The sequence below is a fragment of the Parus major genome, chromosome 2 (genome assembly GCF_001522545.3).
Source record: "Parus major isolate Abel chromosome 2, Parus_major1.1, whole genome shotgun sequence".
NCBI lineage: Eukaryota > Metazoa > Chordata > Aves > Passeriformes > Paridae > Parus > Parus major.
Window position 1 is genome coordinate 9,690,149 of NC_031769.1, and position 15,472 is coordinate 9,705,620.

The 15,472-nt window shown below is 38.3% G+C and overlaps 1 protein-coding gene across 9 annotated transcripts in view; it reads left to right on the forward strand.

The window, feature by feature from the left end:
• ZMYND11 (zinc finger MYND-type containing 11) overlaps positions 1–15,472 on the forward strand; it is a 105,267-nt gene that overhangs the window by 76,619 nt on the left and 13,176 nt on the right. For 7 of the 9 annotated variants that reach the window (XM_015617932.3, XM_015617936.3, XM_015617935.2 and 4 more), the window contains 7 exons: positions 586–747; positions 9,600–9,677; positions 10,061–10,153; positions 11,605–11,692; positions 12,716–12,771; positions 13,554–13,631; positions 14,190–14,308. In XM_015617932.3, the coding sequence (XP_015473418.1) occupies positions 586–747; positions 9,600–9,677; positions 10,061–10,153; positions 11,605–11,692; positions 12,716–12,771; positions 13,554–13,631; positions 14,190–14,308 (674 nt within the window). The remainder of the gene's footprint in view (positions 1–585; positions 748–9,599; positions 9,678–10,060; positions 10,154–11,604; positions 11,693–12,715; positions 12,772–13,553; positions 13,632–14,189; positions 14,309–15,472) is intronic. The other 2 variants (XM_015617937.3, XM_015617938.3) reach the window with 1 other exon arrangement.

Sequence of the window (15,472 nt, forward strand, 5' to 3'; positions counted from 1 at the left end):
CATTATATATTTTTTGGATTGCATTGGGATTGCTTAGCAGAAACATTTCTTGCAGTAATTGGTTCATGATTTCATTTATTTCTTGTAACTCAACACTTTGATGCTGAAAAGTTGTCAGTTTTAAGAGAGTAAAGAGCCTGGAAGGGACCACCCTTCAGAAATTATAGTTGAAAATATAATGTAACAATCAAACTAAGGGAAATAGTCCAAGAAAATAGCTATGGTCTGTTGAGGTGCACAAACTTTTGTTTGCAATCTAATACAGAGAGGTCAACAAATGCTTTACACAAAGGTAGAAAACAAACCCACTTTTCATTGTGGACAGAGCTCATATTTGAAATTGCAACTAATCAGACACTTGAAAAAATTAAAACTTGGCATTCATATTCTATTGGAATTAGTATGTATTAAATTGATGAAGACCTTTAAGCACGTAGGTTTTCCCCTGTTTTTTAAACATTATACACTTCTTTAAAATGTTTATAATGTCTAATTGCTGCTGGATTTCAAGACATATCAATTTTGTTCTTAGTTCCTGCAGATTTTGACAGAATGTCATACCAAAATATTTTGTATTTTTTGTAGGACTGGGAAACAGAAAATCATGACTGGTATTGTTTTGAATGCCATTTGCCTGGAGAGGTGTTGATATGTGACCTGTGTTTTCGTGTGTATCATTCCAAGTGTTTGTCTGATGAGTTCAGGCTTAGAGACAGCAGTAGTCACTGGCAGTGCCCAGTTTGCAGGGTGAGTACCTATGAGATTTAATGTGCTGATTAGAGGATTGATATTCATTAATAGATTTATTAAGGTGCCCAGATGGTCTGGCCAGGTTAATGGGTAAAGAACTGACTATTGAAACAATGGTACATACCTAGAGCATCTGTACAGAGGTACCAAAATGTGGTGCATGTAGCAGATGGCCATTTTTGAAGACTCCAGCAAGTTCTACTTGCACAGTACCCTGTGCCAGAGTGTGAGCACCTGAGTGCAGTAGAGTGTGGGAACCTTCAACAAGAGTAAACAAATTGCTGTATAAGATGCTATTGTTTTTATTTAATGTCGTTTTAATGAATCATTTTTGTATTTTGATGACTTGCATTCTTAATATTTTATTGGAATGGTATTTTACATTATAAAGCCACAATCATGTTACTGATGAGGCTAGTATCAAAAATAAGGAGTTAAATCCTACTTGTCATTTACTGATGTGGATTCTGTTGGTGCAAAAAGGGCAATCTGGATTTCACTCATGGCATCCATATCTGTGTTGCTTTTTCTTTAAAAATGCTATTATGAGTATGGCAGGGAGACAGCAAAAAGCATTTGTTATATACTTTCCAAGAATGGGCAGAAATGTTGTCTACATATCATTAGAAGATTAAACATTCTGGTGCTTACTGGTACCTAGCCTTGAATCAGCCAAATACCTGTTGCTGTTGGCATCTCGGTGTCACCTCCCCAAATGGAGCACTTCACTAGGCTTCCTACAGACCTAGGCTCCCTTCCTGTGGAAGGAATAATGCATGTGAATGTTTCAGATAAAATTGTTGCTACAGTAGGGCATAAAACTGCCAGTTCCACTCTGCCTAGGACTGCTGGAGACAGAGGCAATTCCTTTGCTAAAAGCTTGGATTAGCTGTAAGCAGCAGACTGACCTTAAGATGATCTGTGCTGCAAGGAATGTAAGTTTTCAGGCACTCAGTGGGATGGGGAAGCAGTTGTTAAAAACACGTGGATTGTTATGTTTCAAAACAGCACTTTTTAACTGTAGTTACCTTAGAATGAGTTCCAGAAAACCTGTTGCTGTTGCTCAGATTGGGAGCTCTCTGGGTTTAGGAGGAAAATCAGGCCTGCCTCAATGAAGCTGAAAGTAATGAAAAAGAAGTAGTGGCAGGGAAAAAAACAGTTAAGAATAAAGACATATACTGTATCTCTCCATATTGAATTGCTAGCATTTAATTTAGCTACTCAACATTCTTTCTGCTAAAAACAAAAAGTATGACCATATATAGATGAATTACTTTCAGGTTTTTTAAATAAATCTCTAAGAATTGTTGGGTCTTATTATAAGTGTTGATAATTCTTATAATTAGTTAGATTTAGGTAAACTGCATCCAGTCTTCACCTGAGTTTGCCAGGAATTTCAGATGACGCCTGGTGAAGGTAGAGAACGTGGATGGTTTATGCCACCTTGTATATGAGGTGGTTTCATAACATCTATCTTGTACCATGGATGTCCTCAGAGTGGAAATGCTGAATCATTGCTTGAAGTATGCTCTGATACGTCAGCTTTGAGAACAGTTTGACTTTCATCATGAAGCCCTGAAGTCCTTTATGGCAATGATATTAAATAAATGTTTACCTTAAAAAAAAAATCCTGTGAAACTTGAGCCATGTGCTCTCTGCCTATCTTTCTGCATATTGGTTCCTTTTTTGTTATTCAAATATTAAAGAGAGGTTTTGGGGGCTCTTAAATACTTCCTGCCCCAGAGGTCTTTGGCTTGCTTAGTGCCTCAGGTGATGATCAACCTATTTTTGTGGATATTGCCATTGTGAATGCCATGGCATCCTTTCTCCCCCTCTGCCAGCAGCTCCTATTTTTTCTTGTCATTAATTCAAATCCCTTCAAGCCCTAATTCTGCAAACTTGGACTAAGGAGGCTTGCACAGTCTGTAAGTGAGGGAGTCAGCATCCTTGTGTCAGTATTCATCCTTCAGTATTCTGCTACTTTCTCCCCACCCTCCTAGGAAATGACTGCTCTAATTTCATTTTAAAAGCAAGAAAGTGGCCTACATTCAAAAAAACTAATAATGTGGAGAGAGCCCTGGCTGATGTCCAGAGGGCATAACAGAGCTTAGCCATCTTGCATAAGGGCAGTGGGGGATTTACATTGTGTTTTCAGCAGTAAATATGTATCTTCAAGAAAAGTGATAGCTGGGACAAAGAGATACATATATTTTCATATTTAATTCCATAACTGGACATAGCACTTTTGACTTGGAGATTTCAAAGCTTTTTACAAAGGTGAAGTAAAAATATGTTTAAAACATAATATATTGGGAGAAATAATCAAAGAATTAATTCTTTTGTAAAGATTGCTTCTGTAATGCTGCCAAGGTCAGCAAGCCTTTGGATTTTTCGTTTCATGATTGCTGGTTGTATTAGTTTGATCAACCTGTGCAGCTTTATCCTGCACACTTGACTACTCAGAAATATTTTATAAAGGCCATTGCTAAGGATTTGTTCATAACTTTAAAATTTTTTTTCCTCCCATATCATTTATAACAATCTCTTTCAAACCTTATTCTGAACTCTGTTTGCCTGTCTGTGTTTTTTTTCTATTGCATCCACAAACAACAATCTACAGTTCCTCATTTTTCTTTTTTTAAATTGATGGTACCACTCTGAATATTTTTGTACCCTATATAACTCTCAGCAGGAGTCAAAAGTCAAACAAAGTTCAATTCAAACCACATTGCACTGATTGAAAATTTTCCCTGACTGTTGACTAATCATTGTCTTAAGTGAAATAAATTGGCATTATCAGCAAAATTCCTGGTAGACAGGTCACAGGAGAAAAACTTAATATTGAATGAGCTTAGAGATTACATTTTTCACTACTGGAATGGTCCATTACAGACAGGGTTAGTCAACTCGGTCTCTGAAGGATGTAGGAAACTTCTACATTTATTGCTTCTCTTCAGTTAAATAAAATGAGGGAATTAATTTTCTTCAGCTGTTAATTTAGTACCTAAAGACTACAAAAAGTGCTGCCAAAATACTAATTTTTTGGAGGGGGAATATATATATAAAAAATTATGAATAGGAGAGTATCAATCATGTTGGTGTAGCTGACTTGTATTATTTCTTGTCTAAAAATCCAAATCTAAAAAAAAAAAATTATAAGAAGGCAAAATGAAGCATTTTGATATATTATTTGTCCCAGAGAAATAAATTTTGATTCATGAAACTGAAAGAAAGAATTAGTCATGTGGTTTCACTTGACTCCTAAAGTTTTTTACAATCATCTGATCAGAGATTCGTGTTCCATGCATGTCCTTTGCAAGGACTTACAGCCAATTTACCTATTATAATGGGTATTCCAGTATTTCTGGAGTTTATAGATAGGAGACTAAAGTAATCTGTATAGCTTAAGATATTAAATACTGTGCTGGTAAGTATTCTATAGATCGGCTTTTTCTGAGTTCTGCTGCTATACTGAGCATTTCCTAGAGTACATAAAAATAAACCATTATGCAGTTCACAATCAACTTCAGACAAAATTTGACAAGTGAGAATGACAAGCATTAGAAAGTTGGAAGCACAGGAAGATGGAGGTTACTTAAGTGAAGTTACTCAAGTGCTTAGATCAGGGGGGTTTAAGTACCAGCTGTCAGTCAAGGTGGTTAATGTAAAATACAAGGAGGGAGGAAAGAGCTTTATTAACTTATTTCATAGTGTTATAGTAGGAGTTTGAGACTGTATGGGGAAACATATTCTTGAAACAGTATTTGGCATGATCACACAAATAGTAGTTGTGGATGGATGGGTAAAGGGAAGTCCTAGTGTAGGACCAGCTTCAGCAGCACATGGCTCAGTGCACAGAGCCCAGCTGTGTGGTGCTTGTCCTCACCAGTCCCTCCCATGCACCCTGGAGTAAATCAGGGAGCTGACAGAACTGGGCACTGCACAGGACAGAATAAAGTATAAAGGAATGTGTCCACAGCAGTGAGAAAACTGGGAAACCTCCACTTAGAGCCTCCTGTCACCTTCTTTGTGCAGATAAAAGCATATTTAATTCATATGATGCTTCATATTCAGAAAGTGCTTAATGCACCATACAAGTAGAAATCAATTTGTGGATTCAGCAGTAACATTTCCAAAAGCATCTGATGCTTTAAAAAGTCTAATTTTACTACATCTGATCATGAAAGAGGCAAGTCTTAGGGCATATTTTGCTCCTGCAGAAGCTTTTCTGTGTGATACTTAGGGCACACAGTGCATTGATTGCTCTGAGACCCATTCCATGTGCTGCATACCTTTCTTAATGGTACAGGAAACCTGAAGACCTGAGGGTTGGAAGTTTGAGAGGGCAGCAGAGCGGTAAAGCTTTCCATATGTAGCACCAAATTCCTCTGGCAATTTAAGCCCCAAAAAAGTCAGAGGGCCAGTGTGTAAAGCAAGAAGTTTCTAAAGAGCAGTGGTGAGTGTATGTTAGACTCATGCTCATAGTTCCTCTCTGCAGGCCCTGGAAACCTGAATTGCTTCTGAAAATGATGCCTTAGAAACATGTATCTGTCATTGAGCAGCCTTCACATAATCCATCACTGAACTGAAATGCAGCTCTTTGATGAGTGTATACACAGGACAGGTGAGAGAGGGAGGGAAAAAATATTCATTATGGGAGATTATAGGGAAATGGAAACCTCTTTAAACAGTGCAAATGTAATTTAAATGCTTATAGCTAGACAGAATGCTGGCACTGACAGCTTTCATTTCTTAGAGCTTCCCTATTTTTTTTTCTCTCCAAATGGAAGACTGCAGCAACTGCAGCACAGTGGCCACTGCCACCCTGGGAGTTGAGAGCTAACTCAGAGTGCAGAGATTTGTCACTTCCATCATCCCTGGTGCTACTGCAGGATGGAGTGTTTCTCGGAAATGCCTCTGGCTTCTCTAGCCTCATGTGGTTTGTAAAGTCTTGCAGTGAAGCCCTGCACTATAAGTATGTCAGAATTGCTAAATAAGTCACATCTGTATGGTGCAATATATTGCTACCCTCTTGAACAGCTAGGCAGTATAATTAATCTGGAATATTGAAAATAAAGAGCAATGTAACCTTCAGGTACCAGCTTCTGAGAAACAGATGTGCTGCAGAGAATAAGGCTCATATAAGGTATTTCCTGGACCCACAAGAAAAGAGTTAGGCTGCAGGCTTGGCCTTTCACCTACCAAATCTCATTAATCTTCCACATGAGGATTGCTATTGTGAAGGTTATTACTTCACTCCTTCATCCCCTGTGTAAACACATAGGCTTGACCAAGTCTTTTAGTTTACCTTGATTCAAAGCAGGTTTGCAGATTTCTCTAAAGCAGTGGTGTGGCTGAGGAATTGTCCATGTTGCAGGTTAATCCCAGCAGGCAGCTGAGCACCACACGGCTGCACCCTCATCTCTCAACTCTCAGCTGAGAAAGAAAACAAAACAAAGGTGGTGCAGAGGCAATCCCTCCCCACCCCCATGGGTAGATCAATGCCCAGATAGTTCCTGAGTTAAGGATGGCTAAATTCCCCCTAGGCCCTCTCCTCTTCCTGTCTATTGCTGAGCATGATGTTTTATGGCATGGAATAGCTCTTTGGTTAGTTCAGGTCGTCTGCCTTGTGTCTCCTCCCAGCCTCTTGTGTACTCCCCATTCCATTCTTGTGGGGCAGAGTGAAAAACTGCCAACGCCTTTACATGTGCAAGCACTGCTCAGCAAGAGCTGAAACATCCATGTGTTACCAACACTGTTTTGGTCACAAATCTAAACCACAGCACCGTACCAACTGCTGTGAAGACAGTTACTTTCATCCCAGCCAGACCTGGTACAGTCCTATATTAAGATAATTTATCCCACAAATAAGCTATCTAAAAGTATAAGGATCCTGGCATTTTGGGGGCTGGATTGAATCACAGCAGTCTCCTTGAAACAAATCTGAACTTGAACAAGTTTTCCAGTAGAGTATCTCAGTAGATCTGACAAAAGACAGTGGATCTTGCCACTATCATTGCTTTTGTTTCCTGAAAGTAGGAAATTAGAAGACCTAATTTTCATTTATATTTTCTTCTGTATCATTCTGCCTATAAAGGGGACCTGAAAGTGGGAATATTATCTTGTGTCAGAGCAATATAAATAGATTTTATGCAAATCATAGTCCCCATCTAGTATTATCTATTTTTTTGCTTTATGTGGCTCTAAGTTGACTTCTCTGAGAACACTACAAGTCTTCAAAATACAAAGAAGGGGCTTTTTTAGTAGAAACTTACACATTTTCCATTATAACTTCCAAAAAATGTGTGAATGCTGCCTCCTAAATGGCTAATTATTGTTGAAAAGTGAATGAAATGCTAGAAATGTAACTTGCTTTCTCCAAAGGGTAAGCAATCTTGCCATAAAAAGACATTTTGCTGGCTCATAGGTTCCAATTCCCTAAATTTATTACCTTTCAAAATGTAGTAGAGGAACATGGAGATCAAGTTTTTCTTAAAATAAATCAGTGTAGGGAATTGAAGGAAAAGTGGAAAAATTAAAGTCTGCCAGAATTGGCAAGTTAATTATACCATTTTCATTGGTGCTTAAGATGATATTAATTGCTGACATCGATAACTATACAAAGCCAGCTATCTATCTTTTCTTATGATCTGAAGGATAAGACTGTAAACCATCTATCTCAACAGTCGCTTTCAAACTGTCTTGCCCAGCAGGGCATGAAAAACGGTTCACATGAATTCTGAAATACTTTCAAAGGATAATAAATTCAGAGCCATGTCAGAAAAAGAGGTGTAGGACTAGTCAGTGCATGTGAGTTTTATTGTGTCCTTATAAGTTTCAGTCTTTTAAAATGCTGTGTCATTAGCAAGCACACAGCACTCCAGTGCCTGAAATGACAAAATGACAGCAGTGTTTCATAATGCAGATAATTTAATGCACATTTGGGTTTTCATTTGCAGTGGCAATGTTGGTTTATGAGAAACTGAGTAGGTGATTTGAATTCCAGCAGAATGCACGTTCTCGTGGCAGTCAGAGTGAAACATGAATATACAGAATGTGATTCAGATATATAGTGCAGGATAAATTCTCTGTCAGTCCAGAGTTTGGAAGGAAGGAAGGAAGGCCAGGAAACCATTAATATTTGCTTAAAGGACCTGTAGGTATTAGAAATACCTGGGGCTGGCCCTTTCCACCACAGAGAGTTTCCCAGTCAGGAAGAAGCTGTAGTGTTGTTATGCAGAATGCAGTATCTGAGTAGGTTCGTGACTGAACTGGTATTTCAGCACAGTTTGTAATGATTCTAATTGCTGTTAAGCAATTAAATGAGCAGCTTTGCAGGTAGTGCTCTGTACAGTTTTGTTTCAAGAAAGGTAGTAAGTACAATCCTGAAATGTATGGGTTGCAAGTTTGCTGTAGCACAGGGGAACAGCCGGTGGTTTTCAGTGTCCTCAATGTCTTGCAGGAGGAATATAAACAGGGGAGACACTACCAAATCCTATCAGCTTTTTTTGTGCTAATGTGTAATTTTACTCTTGCCAAGTAAATTTGTAAAAGCAAGTGCTCTGTACTCAGTGTGTGTGCTCCCTATGTCCAGAGTCATATAGAAGTAATTCAATGAAAAATAGCACACTTCTAGTGACTGATAATTTTTAAGCCTCTTTAATTTACCTACTAGAACATGGATTCATTTTTTTCTTTTGTTTGCTTAGCAACCATCATCTGCACAATTATGTGGATCTTGCTAAAGACCATCAGATTCTAAGGATGCAGGGGTAACTCAGCCCATTTGGTCCACATAGTTTGCACACAAGTGGTGAAATGAGGCAAGAGAGGGAGAGAACTCAGCCTGGCAGTCAGTGCACAAGGAGGTGTGAGGAGAAGTGAATTCCTTGCAGGAGATGTGAGCAGTTAGAAACACTTCAGGGTAATAGACCTGGAACCCATGCTGTTGTTTCACTGTGCTTTTGTTTTGGAGAGCTGCTGCAGGTAAAAGCAGGGAGAAGGTAGCACTTTCCAGCCAGCTGTTGTAGGGCCATGCAGAGCTGAGCACAGCTGCTGTGAGCTGGGGTTGGAAAGGCTGCTTTGTAAGAGCACATTAGGCATTTGCAGAGAGACACCTTCCCTTTAGCAGCACATTTTTGGTATGCAGGGCTTCCCACTAGCTTGGTTATACTTTGAATGGCGGGGATAAGTCTCTGTAATAGTCTAAGATGAGAGGGAAAAGCTCTGGATCCTGAACTGTTAAAAAGTAGTGATCTGTGTTCCAGAATCTGGATTAAATTTTCTTAAGGAAGAACCACAAAAATCCCAGACTGCTATGTTTCTTGAGCAGTAAAAAAGTGCTCTGAGTTTCTACTGGCTAAAGCCAATTTGTCTTCCTCCCAGATGGTGTCATTTTGCTTAGTAAGCACATAATTTGTAGATGGTACAGGATATTATTTTTTAAATTATTTCTTTTTTTACTAAAATTATTAATGCCTTGCTAATAAAAAGACCATTAAATAATTTTTTAGCTGCTCCCTAAAATGACTTTCTTCATTGCTTTATTCTAATTAGGCACTTTTTATATGAGAGATTTTGACAAACTATTATGGATACAAGTGGAAATAAAACTTGTCATTTTTCTGTGGCTGAAGGTCTCAGCCCAGACATAATTCAAAGCAACATCTATAGTCGTTGTGGCGTGTTAGTGTTACTAATTTACCAGATAAGGTTTTCCCTAAGAAATAGTGTTTTATGTGATTCAAAGTTACCTTTTCAAATCAAGTGTTAATGCAGAGAAAATGTTTATTGGCTGAATTTTGAAGTCAAGTTTAAAATAATAATATGATCCCATTTTTCTTTGGCAGAGTATCAAGAAGAAGAACACAAGTAAACAGGAGATGAGCACATACCTGCGATTCATAGTGTCTCGTATGAAGGAGCGGGTGAGTCTGAGACAGCGAGGTTTGTTCAGTGCTGTGCTGCACTGCAGAGGAGCACTATGGCTGCCCAGGTGGGACTGTGCAGGGAGGAGGGCTACAAGAGGGTGGTTTTTAGTTCTCCTGTCATAAGCACTGTGTGTGTTTTCACATACACTTATCAGTGATTTGCATCAGTATCACCAGGCTATGCCATGGGCCTGTGGCTCTTCTGACATGGACATTTTTCAGGTTTGAGACACACGTAATCTCATGGGTTGTGGATCCCCAGTTTGCCCTTGTGCAGTCCCACCTGAAACATTCCAAACTATTGCATTTTCTAATCCTCTTTTATGTGTTTTAAGCAGATTCTAAATGCAGTAACAAACACTGTCTCATGGTTCTTTCAGGCTATAGATCTAAACAAGAAAGGGAAGGACAACAAACATCCAATGTACCGAAGGCTGGTGCACTCAGCTGTTGATGTTCCTACTATACAGGAGGTAAAGTGATTTGCTTTCTAACTTCTACACTGGTTTTGGTGTCTTTTAATACTGAAAGTCTAAAAAGTCCTAATCCTTTTTAATTCTCTTTATGATCAGTATTTCAGTATTGTATCCAGCATTAGATACAGAAGCTTAACATGTCAAACTTTTCCTCATAAATAGGTAACAGGGTAAAACCATTTTGAGTGGTGCCTATTTTTCAGACAGAGTATCCTCAATTCCTTTTGTACTAAGGTTATACTAGGATCTGCAGGTAGCTAAAATCTTCAAAGTACTGTTTCACTAAATCAATGAATATAGATTTGAGTGCCTATGTGTGCTTCTCTGGCCCAAGGTTTTTGACCATAATCTGATTTCAATCATTATGCCCTTGTGTGGGTGTCAGCTTTACAGACACCTAAATGATTCATAAAAAAACAATCACTTTGTTGATTATGAAAAACCAGACTCACCCCAAACATCTGTTTTGCATTAATTGTTCCAAAAATAAAGTACTAATAAATATATTGTCCCTTTTTTTCTGAACTAAAGGTCTGATCATGACTCATATAAATCAACTGCACATGATCATAATGAACAGCATCTTTATTCATCTTTACTCATTCCTGCAACTGGATTGCTGTGCAGTGCTGTGGTATATCTTGCCCTTATCAAGCACAGATGTGAAGAGCCTTTGTTTTATTATTAAAATGCACAAATTAACAATAGCTTCACTGACAGTTTTGGAGGCCAGCACTGCTTCCTGTCTAGAAGTGCTGGCAACACTGGTTGAGCCTGAAAATAGATCGGGCCTTCCTTTCACTCTGTCAACTTCTCCTGCTTCTAAAGAAGGTCTTTTGGCCTTGATAGCATTCTATAAGCTGATGTTGTTTTGTTTGGTGATTGGAATTGTCATAGATGTTCTTGAGAGAGCACAACTGAAAATGCTGCATTCCCTGTTGGACAAGGCCATACTAAGAAAATTAATGGCTCCATGTAGGAATTTGTTATGAGTTTGGAAGACTGGGACAATCAGTTTTCATCAGATAACACAGACTATCCAGTGAAGATCCTGGAAGTGCAAAGGCAGTCAACACTGATTTGAAACTAGCTGATATTTGAAGGTACAAAATGTTCACTTCAGGGAACATAGTTTAGTTTAAACAAATGTTCTGGGCCACACCTTATGCTGCAGCTACTCCACATTCACCTTGTTACAACCAGGAAAATCTTTTTTAAACGTGGTCAAGTATTAAAAACTCTGTTTTACTTCTGGGCATTGCATAGAGGCCAGCCAATTCTCAGGTACTAACAAACCATGTCAAAGAGTTGTAAGTATTCCTTTTGTATGCAGGAAAAGCAGTGTCTGATCTGTGTTGCATAATGCAGCTTTCTGTGAAAGCTGATATGCATAAAGCAGGTAGAGCACTTTGAAGTTTTCTCACAGTCTTGTGTTTTCTTCTGTGTAGAAAGTAAATGAAGGAAAGTACAGGAGTTATGAGGAGTTCAAAGCAGATGCTCAACTGCTTCTACACAACACAGTGATTTTCTATGGAGGTAAAATACTACATTTACTGCTTGCCTTGTTTGATTTCTCTTTATTTGTAGGAAACTCACAATTCCAGGATGAATTTGGTATTAAGTAATCTTAATAAGGCCCACCTGTACATAACTGTTTTCATCCTCTCTGGCTAAACCTCTGAGTGAAACCTTTTCTATCCTGCTTCTTCTTCAGCAAAGTCAGTCTATTCTGCAGATTTTTGCCAATATACATATGTTTTCCTAGGGTAGGGTAGGGTTTTCTGTGCTGTGTCAGCAGAAACATGTACTATAGATACATTTCTTTTACTTTTGGGCATTATCTCTCATATTGTGACAGTAAATGTAGCTACATCCACAGCAGGAGTGTAGTGCTGGTGCAGCCATCAGTGAAGCTGCCAGGCACTGGGGAGGTAATGAGTGACTGATTGGAAGTCAAAAATCACCACCACCCTGTCCATAAGCCAGGTCCTGTTTTCCAGGGGCACCATTTCAGGAAGGATGTGGTTCTCCCCTGCAGACACAGCCCCCACCATGGAGACTGGGAGGAGGGTGGCACCAGTCTGTTTGCAGCCCCAGGAGCTTCACACTGTGGCTGGTGGGGAGAGATGTGAATGTGCCAGAGAGGAATACACAGGTGTGAAGGGAGACTCAGTCATAAACAATTTGTGAAGCATCACTCAGAGCAGAGAGGAGATGTTTTAGGACAACTGCAGTGTGCCATTAAGACATAAGCAGAGAAAGGAACTGAACCCATATTAAAAGCAACTGTGTCTCCCTGCTGCTGCTCCTCCTCAGATGTGTACTTGCATTGTTCAGTGTAAAAGTGGTATTGTGGCATATAAATGTGACACAGAAAACAAATATTGAACTGATTGTTAGAAAATTTTAAATGGAAGGGCTGTCCAAGTGATCAAATTACGTATTGTCTTCTTAAGCACAACAATTATAACATGAAAGTCACAGCAATGACAGCTGCAAATCTTTGCGAGCACTGTGATCATACTGTGATTGTTTATACCATCTATTTTTAATTGACAGCGGACAGTGAACAAGCTGATATAGCAAGGATGCTCTACAAAGACACCTGCCATGAAGTAAGCACTACCAAGTAACCAAGATGTAGTCAAGATACTTGATTTTCATTTCCAAATCTAAGAATTTTTTCTTTGTATTACAAAATAAAAAGGGTGTGAAATTGAGTTATAAATTTCCTCCAGACAGTCTAGCAGCTGATTCAGAATTCCTTTTTCTTTTTCTTTAGGTTTTTGTTGTTGGTTTGTTGGTTGGTTATGGTTTTGTTTTTGGGGTTTTGTTGGGGTTTTGGGGTTTTTTTGCAACTAGATTATAATTTTAAAAACACTGATATTCAAATTTTAGTTTTGAAACTATCAATTAATATAGTTTTAGACTAGAAATAATTGTACTTACTAATATAAATTGAATCTGAGGTTGAGATTCCTACTAAATTCTGTAATTGTCATCAAAATGTTTCTCTGCATTCAGAGGAGACCAAAAAGTACAGCTGAGGAGCTGGCACACTTTCTCCTTTTGTACAGTTGAATTACTTCTTTCACAATGTACTTTAAATATTTGATGAATTTTAAGAACTATTCTTTGCATTTCATCTATAATAGATCATTAATATGTGATTTAGTCTTCTCCCTCTGCCTGGGTTTTCTGAAACATGAATCATGTTTCTTCAGGTTGTCTTCCAGCCTCTCACAGCCCACCTCAGTTTCACACCTTTAGTTTGCATGAACAGAAGTAACTCCACCAAATTGGGGCTGAAAAATTTTACTACTTAAGGGAGAGGGATGCTACTGAAATCACATAAATAGGATGTTTTTTGCTTATTTACCTTTTTTTTGTTTTTCAGCTGGATGAACTGCAGCTTTGCAAGAACTGTTTCTATTTGTCAAATGCGCGACCTGACAATTGGTTCTGCTATCCTTGTGTATGTTGCTGACACAGATGTTTATTTGTTTGCTTTTCTGTATGAAAGCCTGCAGTTTTGGTGTCATTAATGCATTGAATATTCCATTTCAGAGGGCCTGTTTCAAAAGCATGGTTAATACTCTGTAAGCCTGGATGTTTTTATACAAGTGAAGTATTGATTGAAGTTCAAAGCTGTAACAATATATGTTATAAAACTTGGATATCCACCAGTTACAACAGTTTCACAAAAAAATAAGGAGCTTACAGAACTAAAACTTTGCTCCTAAATGAAGCTAGAAAGACAAGTTAATTTTTAGGCTGCCTAAGATATCTGCTTTCAATAGGCAGTTATACCCCTTTCAGACTTTGTAGTTTTGGGCTTTTTTTTTACATTGATCCAAGCAATCTGTCTAACAAGGAAATGTATTCTAAGAAGATAAAAATGAAAATAGCACTAGACACAAACAGCAACCATACTCTTAAGGCACTAGTGTAGTATTCCAGCAGAATATTTGTGGGAGATAGCAATATTACATTTCATATCCACTAATAAATGCAACTTTTTTGTTTTTTCCAGATACCTAATCACGAGTTGGTTTGGGCCAAAATGAAAGGCTTTGGGTTTTGGCCAGCCAAAGTCATGCAGAAAGAGGACAATCAAGTTGATGTTCGCTTTTTTGGCCATCACCACCAAAGGTAATTTATTAGTTCCATGTGCTGCTTTTTACAAACAAGATTAAAAGAATTTATCTCATCTGTCATGTTTTAAATCCTGGCTCAGCTTGCTGCCAACTTTAGAAATACTGAATACTTTGCCACAATTGTTCCAGAAAATTTAAAGTTCAGTCTAACACATCTTTAGTGTCCAGATTCAGTGGCTCAGAGATTCTCTTTCCACAGTTGCCAGAAGGGAGTTCCTTAATGCCATTTTAATTAAAGACAATAAGTGAACTTCAGCTGTTTCTTCAAATGTGTAGCAGTCTGCTAATCCAGGCCAGGGTGAAAATTGGACAGAAATGTACTCCTTCTACCAGCAGTATTGACTGCAGGCAATTTCTCATTTGAGCCGAGGCACTACAATTTTGTGGTTTAGTACCATGATATATATCACAAATGTTTGTGTCTCACTGCTAGAACATTGACAGGCCTCCTGCTGGGAGCCAGTTTGCAATTTCAGGGAATCCCTCTTTACATTGGAAACTTGACTCTTAGAGATCAGCTTTTGGTTTTCTCTCCAGCTGGTTGTTCAGCATTTGGGGAGGTTTGCAGCAGTGTGACAGTGGATGTACTTGTTTGGATTTTTTTACTGTTTTATTTATATGGCTGTAATGTGAGGAGAGGAGACATTTCTAAAGTGATTCAGGGTTCTCAGGAGATGGTGTATTTTGGTGCATCCCAAAAGGGCCTAGACAATTCAGTAGCAGTGTTTTAGGAGACTGTTTATTTAAATTGCTTTCATGTAACTTGCATAGTATATAGCATCTTTTCACTTCTTATATGAACTTCCAAAACTTTCTAATAGTCATAAAGTAAGTAAAGGATCTTTACTGGGGCCTCAGTCACAGAACATTTTTTTTACCTTGAATCTGTTTAGGAATACTGTTTATTTCATAAGCTATCTTTGGCTTTAAGTTCACACAGTTTAAAATTACTTAATAAAGTAACCTGGTACCTGTGGGATGAGGTGCTTGCAACTTCTTAAATGTGTGCTGATACAGAAGGCAAAGGATGTTTAACTAGAGAGCCGTTTCTTAGTTACTGTGCTGGACTTGGATAAGGGGCCAAACTCCTTGTTGTTGTAAATTGGCATTGTTTCTTTGTCTCTACTCAAATTTAATTTATATTGCAAGAATGAAGAAT